Source organism: Lactuca virosa, chromosome 5 (genome assembly GCF_052849685.1).
Source record: "Lactuca virosa cultivar CGN04683 chromosome 5, Lactuca_virosa_CGN04683_v6, whole genome shotgun sequence".
Lineage (NCBI taxonomy): Eukaryota > Viridiplantae > Streptophyta > Magnoliopsida > Asterales > Asteraceae > Lactuca > Lactuca virosa.
The window spans coordinates 67,220,286-67,230,424 of NC_136430.1; the positions used below are offsets into that span (position 1 = coordinate 67,220,286).

General features: G+C 32.7%; 1 protein-coding gene across 1 annotated transcript; it reads right to left on the reverse strand.

Moving 5' to 3' along the window:
- Positions 1 to 5,221: 5,221 nt before the first annotated feature.
- LOC145111348 (uncharacterized) lies at positions 5,222 to 9,237 on the reverse strand. The gene is made up of 5 exons (XM_079047635.1): positions 9,158 to 9,237; positions 6,603 to 7,725; positions 6,454 to 6,522; positions 6,130 to 6,375; positions 5,222 to 5,614 (listed from the first exon to the last, which is right to left on the reverse strand). The coding sequence occupies exons 1-5, from the start codon at positions 9,235 to 9,237 to the stop codon at positions 5,222 to 5,224; spliced, it is 1,911 nt and encodes a 636-aa protein (XP_078903761.1).
- Positions 9,238 to 10,139: the final 902 nt, after the last annotated feature.

Consider the following 10,139-nt stretch of genomic DNA (forward strand, 5'->3'; position numbering starts at 1 on the left):
TAGAACCAAGACGAAGCCAAGAACCACAGCAAGACATACCACAAGGACCAGGGTTAACCCCATCATCAAATTGGATGCACCCATCATAATTTTTCACACTGTGTATGTGAAAGAATGTGAGAATGGGGAGTATCACCATTGAACACTGTGGTAATAAATGGCAGACTCAAGGTTTTGACGGGAAAATGGTGGTGGGGTGAACCTAGAGAAGGAATCTTAATTCTTTTAAGGTTACGAGGATTGTTGAGGGGAATACAGTTCGATCATTAAGATGTTTTTGTGAAAATGTCATGACGAGAATTATAAGTTATAAGAAAGAAGAAATGTGTATAGATCGTACAGATCCAGGATTCAATCAATGGAGTAAGAGAACCGTGAAGGAGAATTCATGGATGGTACAGATCCAGGTTTAGCAAATCTTGTTTTTTTAAAACAATCTTCATATTGTTATTGTTATGTGTGTTTCTTCAATTTCAATTTTGACTCGGTGAACAAAACACAGGTGTAAATCATGGGTTTCTTCTTATTTCAATTTCAATTTTTGTTGTGTATATTTGTCTCTTCAATTTCAGCTTGATTTTATTTTTGGTTGTGTATGTGTGTTCCTCCTGATTTCGATTTGAAGGGCTTCAATGGTTTCGATGTAGTTGTTTGAAATATTTGTGTATGTATGTGTTTATGTCAACATGAGAGAGAGGGAGAGAGAGGTTACCAGTGGAGTGATAGGGTGAGGTGGGGTAGGATTTTATTTTTTATTATTTTCTAATTATGTAAATACTTAAGTTAATAAAGAAAATAGAAAAAACAAATGAAAAGGGTAAAATAGTCATTTCAAATTGTTTAGGGACCAAAACTGAAGGAAATTCTTGATTTTGGACCATCCATGCAAGTTGAAAACTTTTTGGACCCTATCCAAAGTTTTTTGAATACCACAGGGACCAATTTTGTAGTTTTGTCTTAATTAAACTTTCATAGTAAAAAATTATATTTATTAACTTATTTTAAATAAATTATTAATTAAGAGATATACCAAAATTTAAAGTTATTTATAACTTCAAACTTAACATATAATTAAAAAAAGTAATGTTTCTATAAAAAGTTTAAATTATATTCTGTAAAGTTATTTATAACTTCAAATTTAACATATAATTAAAAAAAGTAATATTTCTATAAAAAGTTTACATTATATTCTTGAAAATCTTATCATCATTAATTGTGATAGTGATTTGTCTAATATATCTTCTTGACACATGACATAATATTAAGGAGTTGTATTAGAATGTCACATGTCAAAAGAATATTAAAACTATTCTTTTATTAGTATAAGGATATATTAAATGGGTTTATTTAAAAGAAAAACTAAATGCAAAATTCTACACATTTGAGAAGTTTGAATTTATAAGAAAAGTGAGAAAATATTGAATTATAAAAATTAAAGTGTTTTTTTTTTTCTCATTTAAATTTAAACAAATAATTTAGATAAATAAATAAAAAAAATTAATGAATCTTTAATTTAGTAATTTTGAAATTAGGAAGAAAGTTCATTAATGAAATTGATGTATTTATTATTCATTTAAATACTATATTAAATTTAATAAAATGAAAAAATCATAAAATGACATGTGGAGTAAAAATTAATTTACAATAACCACAAAATTACATATGACAAAATAAATGAGAATGTGACATGTGACACAAATATCTTTATTTATTAGAGAGGATTAATTTTTTTAAATATATAAAAAATAAATAGATAAATAAGAAAATTAATTAAAAATGACACAATACTCTTTTGAGGTAAGACGGAGACCAAACGCACAACAAAAATAAACAGTAAACATCATCTGAGTTAAAATTCTTTCATCCAAAACCCTTTCATCAAGAAAACCCTTCCATGTCACAAATTTGTTTATGATTTAGATTAGCCCTAAATCGACATTGAAAGTTCAAGCTCGTTATTTTGATTCTAGCTCGAGTTCATCAATGATTTCACTCGAAAACAGATCGAAGATTGTTCTATAGATTTCATGCTACTATAAACTTGTTTCTAATTTCAATTTACACAATCAATCGGCAAAAATGGCTCATTCTAATCGATCCGAGACCAGTTTTGTATCCCAATATATTCCAGGTAACATATAATATTATACTCTTTATGTGCGATTTTCATCTAGTGTTATGAAGTCGAGAAGTTTTGCTTACATATATGGATATTTCTAATACATAAAACTATGTATGTAACTCTTCATTCGTCAATCTTCATTCCATAGTTTTCCCCAAGAACCCCTAATAACCGCACTAATTATTAAGGAAACTGATGAATCAGTATTAAAAAAAACCTAGCACTGATAAAAACACAGAATTGAAAAACCCTAGCCTTTTATTCGAGTTTTAGCATCAAAAACACTATAAATCACACATTAACCATAGATTATAAATGGTTCAACTAAATCATATTCAGATTGCAGGTATTTCCAATATAATTTGATTTTAGGTGTTATTTTGTTTGATTAATTAGGTGATCAGGTGAAAATTAAGTAAATTTGTGTTTAATGACTTGCTGTTATATGTATTCTAATTTGATAAGTCAGATATTGCGTTGTTTTTTTAGTTTATATGTTATTTGGTTAGAAACTACTTTATTTAAATCTTTTTGTTGAAGTAATATATATAGTATTCTAATATTAATTGATATACTATGAATTAATGTGAAATATTTTGAAATTATATGTCATATATGACATTAGACATTATGATTTTGTTGGAAACAACTTGCTTTGAACATTTTTGTTAAATAATGTGTAATATCTGATTTTAGACATTCTTCTTGTTGGAAATAACTTGTTTTGAACCTTTTGTGAAGTATCGTGATAGTCTTTACTTAACAACGAAGTAATGTGATATATTCTGAAATTATGTGTCATATTCTAATTTAAAATATGCAATATTCTAAGTATTATGATTAGTAAAATTTAAGTTCTATTGTTATTGTGTTGATCGATTAGATAATAAAGTACACATACATTGAAATAAGGTTTAATACATGAATATTCTAGGCAAATTTGGTTTAACACAATTTCAGATTCCTTCTTATTTGGATTTTCAAGCTTATGATTATGATTCTGAAAGTGGGTCGAGTTCCGGATTATCAACCATTCCTAAATCAAAGAGATTGAAGCTTGTTATTCCAACAAAGGTCTCATTATACACAATCAGATTTGGATTTCACATCTAAACTTATTCTAGGTAATGTATATTACTATAATATCTTCACGATATTATCTTTGTATGTGATTTTTAGTTAATGTGTTATAATCGTCAATTTTATCTCTCTATGTGATTTTGAGTTAATATAGCCATCTATGCAAAATTCTATAAATATTTGTGTTCTGATTATAGTACAGTTTTTAGTCAACATCATTGTGTATCTTCGAAGATGTATTCTAATTGAGATATTTCCTTATATAGTTATCTCTCAAAGGCACGATATAATGAAATATAGTATTACAGAACCTATCGTTTAAACCTACAACTTTGTGTATGATTTATGAAGAATATATGAATATATAGTATTATAGAACCTTACATTTAAACAGACACATCTTTATGTATAATATATGAAACCATGAAAATATTTGCATCTAGATGTTAACTCTCAGGTAACTCAAAGGTGTTATGATTATAGATTTTAGAGTTATTATGAAAACTCAAAATCATCAAAACTATTATGATATTATAGCTAATTATTCATCATTTCATTAAATTTTAAGGTTTTAATAATTGATAAATTAGGTTTTATCTTCTTGTAATGTCTTAATAATATTGGATGCTTATTTGGTGAATTGTAGATTTAATTTTAAAAGTTGATTTGTTGATTAATGACATGATCTACTACTAAATCAGTATCATATGGCTCGATATGTTACTATTCTATATTTTCTTATATGATTTTGATTTATACAAATCTATGGATTATCAGTTTACTTTTTTGATCTAGTATTTAATCGAATCTCTTGTATGTTGTAAAGCTTTAGAATGTTACTAATATTTGATGTTTGTAGTTAATTTAAGTTAGTTTGTTTCATATTCATCACAATAAAACACTAAAAAGGTCACAAAAATGACTCATCCTACACAATTAGATTGTGATTATATATATGATCAATCTCCACTTTGCAAAACATGACCTTGATAATTCCACTAAAGTCTACATATTCTAGAATGTTTTATGTGCTATTCTAATTCTTCTATGAAATATAATGTATGTTTTTGTATAATTTTTGATATATTCTGATTTGTAATGTATGTTTTAGTGGAATACTCTGTATATTTTGGATTGATATTTATTTGATATATTATTGATTATTATTATGCTATATTTTAACTATTCTAACTATTATAGTGTATGTTCTAGTAAAATATTCTATATATTCTGAAATATTATTACATGATATTCTTGTTATTCTATGAATTGAAATGTGTGTTTTAATATAAAATTGTATATATTATGTTTTCTGTTACGTGTTATTGTAAAAGTTAAAAACCCTAGAAAACAGAATCATCAAGCTCGATTTTTGTCTCTTTCTGAATCAACATGTTTTTTGTGATTATAATTTGTTTTATTAATTTTTTTATCACGATAAAACACTAGATGGTCACAGAAACACCTCATTCTATAGATTCATATTTGTATTATATGCCTGATCATTCTCCACTTTACAAAACATGCACTGATTTTGTCTATATTCCAACTATAACTTGGTAATAAAATTATTCCGATTTACGTAGTTTGGGTTTATGATATATTTATTATGATGCATAAATCAACAACAATTCAAGAAGTTTTATTATACATGCTCTTGAATTATCCTTGATTTGGTTTTAATTATTCAACGATTAAGATTCATAAAGCATTTGTTGTGAAATGATGTACTGTAGCTAGGTTTAGAAATGAATTTATAACATCATATAAATTTTTTTTCTAGATTTTCTAAGATGTTATAGGTGTCTGAACTACAATTTTATCTCATATGTTAATTTTATTTTGTTTATTAGTTGAATATTCTAGAACAAGTGTAATAAACTGATATTTCATGCAGTGGCGAACGCAGAAAGTTGTCACAGCAGTGGCATAATTTTTTCCGTTCGAATATAATAACATAAAAAAAAAGTACTAGTACATCAAACCGATCCATTACATCTTAATATTTAAATTTGACATCTACGGGTATACATTTTTTTGAAACCGACCAATTACATCTTCGATCTTCACTTTCATAAGTGCTTCTTTTTCAACATAAGAAACCATGACATCGTTCAAAAAATCATCACCTATTTTGTTACGCAAATCCGTCTTCAACAACTTCATCGCAGAAAAACATCTTTCGACTGTTGAGGTTGCAACGGGTAAAACCGAAACCAACTTTAACAACCTATAAACCATAGGATAAGACCGATGTTTCCCCGTTTCCACCATCAAATGAGAAATGTCGGAAATTCCTTGCAAACTAGTGAACCGGTCATCTTTATGCAAAGCGTGATAATATATCTCAAGTTCACCATCAAGTTGCATCCTCTCCGCGTCATCAAAATCTTTTTTGTATAACTCACTCAACTTTAACAAATTTGTTTAGTCAAATTTAGAAAATGAATCACAAGGACTCAAAGCCCCCATGTATTCTAGTAATTGGGTGCTAAGTTCACTAAATCGGTCCCCGAATTCTATAATTTGCATATCCATGACGGTGTTGAAAATTTCAACTTCAAAATGAAATTGATTAGTAACTTTAGTCTTACGGCCTCTCGATGTGACATAATTTTCTATCATCTCCACAATATTAATATTATGTTTTTGACAAAAAGAGAATACCTTCGATAAAAGTTTAGCAAACCATGTGTCTCTTAAAGACTTCAATGCGTCCCTCTAACCAAAGAAGTCGCTTCTAAAATATCTTGATCCTTTTTTTGAAGATGCTTTGACAGTACGTTCGTGAGGTGTAAAATTTCATACATCAAATGTAAGTAAAACACGAAATCTAGTGTCTTGAAAGATTTTAAGATACCAAATGCTTGATTTCGGTTACTTAAATTGGATCCTTCCTCTTCGACATAACCAAGAACATGACGAACCTCCAGAAATAAGTTCATCAAACTTGTGATGGTTTTGAAATGTGAACCCCATCTTGTATCTCTCGCTCGAATAAGCGAACTCTTTTGATTTAACCCTCTTCCAGTTTCAAGTTCACCATTTCCAATTGACATTTGCACCCTTTCTCTTTGATTTTCCCGTAGCATGTCTTGTCTTTTACATGAACCACCCACCACATTAACCACCAAAGAAAGTTGCTCAAAGAAATCGTCAACACCATCATGCTTCTATGCTACACCCACAATAACTAACTAAAGTTGGTGTGCAAAGCAATGCACATAATGCGCTGAATCATTATCTTGTACAATCAAAGCTTTTTGACCATTGAATGGACCTCGCATATTGCTTGCCCCATCGTAACCTTGTCCTCTTACCTGATAAAAAAAGATATTAAACATTAAAGCGAATAATTCTCAATTAAAATTCATAATAAGGAAAAAAAAGTTATATTTACCTGGGACATACTCAAATTGTTACGGGTAAAAACGTCATTTTTGGCAGCTTTAAGAGTCAAAGAGGATGTATCATTCACATGCACAACTCCAATGAATCTTTCCTTCACCATTCCATGGTTGTCGACATATCTCAAAGCTATGGTCATTTGTTCTTTTTTTGATACATCACTATATTCATCAACCAATAAAGAAAACACATCTTTACCAATTTCTTTGCAAATACCTAAAATTATCTCTGTTGAATAGCATTCAACAATTTGCTTTTGAGTCCTCGGGCACGTCACTTGATTATTTTGAGGAGCATTTTCTAAGGTAACATTGCGAATGCATTCATTATGGTCTCTTAAGAAAGATAATAACTCAAAGAAAAGCCCTCTATTAAGAGAGTCACTCGACTCATCATGACCCCGAAATGGTAAACCATTTTTCAATAAAAATTTACAACACCAAATTGAAGCACCTAAACGAAGTTTATAATTACTCTCCTCAATTTTGGTTTGCTTCTTGAAGGCTGCACTAATAGATTGTTTTTCTTTCAATAAAAATTCAAAATTTTCTTTTGTTTTGTGATGAAAACTATCAATACCACCCATATGATCTCTTAATGAATTTTTTTTATTCCAACTATCAAAACCTTGTGAAACAAATGCATCTCTCCCATGTTGTTTTCCCACCATGTCTCCACATACATAGCAAAATAAACAAAATGCTTTGTTCTCTTTTATGATATACTCTAACCAATCAAAGTCATCAAACCACTTAACAACAAAACGTCTTTCTTTTGAACCTATTTTCTTTGAAGGGAATGTATGACCCCTTAGTTGACAAGGTCCTTGAAGCAAATATTCCCTCCTTATTTCATCTCTTTGATTTGGATGGTAAGTTGTAATCTTTGGTCTAACACCTGGGTCTTTTGGAAGATCTTTCAATTCAACATTTGTAATTGGAGTAGTTGTAGGTTGTGGATTTACATTAGAAACCGAAGGGAATGATTGATTAGAAGGACATGGACTTTTAGAGGATTCTTCAAAACTTAAATCATTGGAGCATGGTCTTTTGGAGGATTCTCCAACACTTGATTTATTGAAGCTTGTTCTTCCAAAAAAACGACCCAATTTTATCCTAACAATTCAATATCAAACAAGTAAGCCATCCAATTATTCAAAAACTCAATGGAAAAGAAATTAATTTGAATTATTTCAAGGTTAACAATCTAAGTATCTAACATTCTAACAACAAGTTACAAGTAAACAACTAATTTCAAGGTTTAGAACTACTAATTTCACCTAAACAATAAGAAATTCCAACAAAAAACAACTAATTCGACTAATTTCATAAACCTAAAATTATCAATACTTACTTGTTTCATTGTATTTGTAGCTTTGAAAGGAGTGCCAAGCCAAGCCAAGCAAAATCGAAATATTTATGCCTTGATTGTAATCGAGTGAAGGGAGGCAGGAGGCTGCATTGGCGATTTTTTTTCATTTCTGCAGGGAAATCGTTTCCTTTTTTTTCTTTGACCTGCAGATGGAATGGTTCAATAGATCATGGATGGGTATTAGGTATGTGGGTCACAATTTCAAATTGGGTTAAAAACTTAATAAGCAACTTGGGCCACTGTTGTGATATGTCGGAGATGGCTGGATTGAGATCAAGGGTGAGTGTTGAGCAGGTTCCTTCTCCTGATATCACAGTACAAAGAAAAGAGATGATCGTTAGACAACGTCCGGGAGTTGATCCCAGGACGAAGCTCCGACGATCAAGTTAGAATTGATTCCGAGAGGAGGAAAGGAATGTCTGAGAGAAAAAGAGTTTCGTCCCCTTGTCTGTGAGGAAGAAGGGTTCTTTTATACCTAATCAAGAGGCACGTGCTTCCTAACTGATTCTGTTGATCCTTCCCTCGTGAGACGTGATGTGGCGGATCCGTATTGAAGGATCCTCCATCACGTCTTTCTGTCTCGTCACCCCATTGGCTAGAGGAAAATCTTCGATATAATGATGATCGTGGCTGTCGTCAGATGGACAAGTGGAGCTCTCTGATTGGCTCCACGTTTGTCGGGGTATTTCTTCTGGGGAGAAGAGGGTAAGGCACAGTTTTGCCCCTTAACCGTCATACCGGTGAATCCACGTTGGTGGAGGCCCGGACTTGGCCTCAGACTGGATATGACCAGACTCTGACCAGGCCAAGCTTGGCGCTAGTTTGACTTCTCCTTTTTTAACGTTTTTCCTGAGGGATACGTTAACAAGTCCCTTAGGCTTGTAGGCGCACGCGCTGGCTTGGTAGCGTCGCCGTTTGAGCCTACATTACAACACATGTATTTCTAAGATTATCTCTAGCTTTCGACAGACTTTAGGCAGCACCATCGATGTGTGTCAGACCCATCACGAGAAGGTTCGTGATGCCCGTTTTGCCTTTAAAATCCTCTTTTACTCAAGACCTTTCACATTTTCCTCCTTTACTTGCTTTTGTTGTAGCGACTCAGGCATTTTGTGAATTTTTCTTTTCTATCATTCATCCGTTCTTGACGATGGACCGTTATGGCAGAGCTCTTACCGTAGAGGAATTTCGACTACTGCAATAACAATTTGGTTTCTTACCGGAGCATGGCGTGATGATTCCGGCGAAGGGATCATCGATCTATGACTGTCCTCGAGGGAAAGTGGGGGTTCCTGGTCCTCTATTCGAAGCGGGGTTACGCCTGCCAACATCTGACTTATTTGATATGATCGTGCATCACTACGGCTTTTCCGTTGACGAATTAACCCCGAGTACCGACAATAAGATCGTAGGCTTCAAACTGATATGTCGATCTATGGGTTGTATACCCACTTTTTGGGTTTTCAGTTACTTCTTTTGTGCGTCTACGAACTCCGGCGTCCGCACACTGGTGCGGGGCATTCGTCAGTTGATCTCTGAGCAAGATACTCCGAAGAAAAATTGGCAGAGGCAATGGCTCTGGGTCAACCGAAACCTTGTGGGGCACGGGTTTCGTAAATCCCGAGACTTTCCTGACCGTCTACCCAAGCTACTCGGGGATAACCTAACTCTTGGCAAACGGCTGGGAAAAATTACTGTCATCGGGGAGAACTGGAAAGATTTCATCCTTGCCACACCGGACATGAGTGCCGCCTGGAGGGAGCGTGGGAAGATGGCGCAATTATTCGTCGTGAGATGCGTTATTCACTCATCTCCTTCTCCCCCACTTTTAAAAAAAATAAGAACATAGTATTTTATTGGCTTGTCAGCTCTCATGCTTGATATTTGTGTTTGCAGGTGCCGAAGCCGAGATTTCCTTGGAGATGGCCCTGCGTGGTCACTATCAGGGTAAGCTTTGTCACCGGGAGGTTGACCTTGTGGAGACTCTTCCTCCTCCCGTGTCTGAAAAACGTATGCGGGAGCTCACTGGATTGCTCTCAGTAGAAGGGGGGAATCTTGATTCTAGCGAACCTGCATCGTCTTCTCAACTGGTTGTTGGGACCATTTTCCCAGCCCGTTTTCCGGCCTCTGCTTCTGCTAATATTCCTGTGGTGGATCA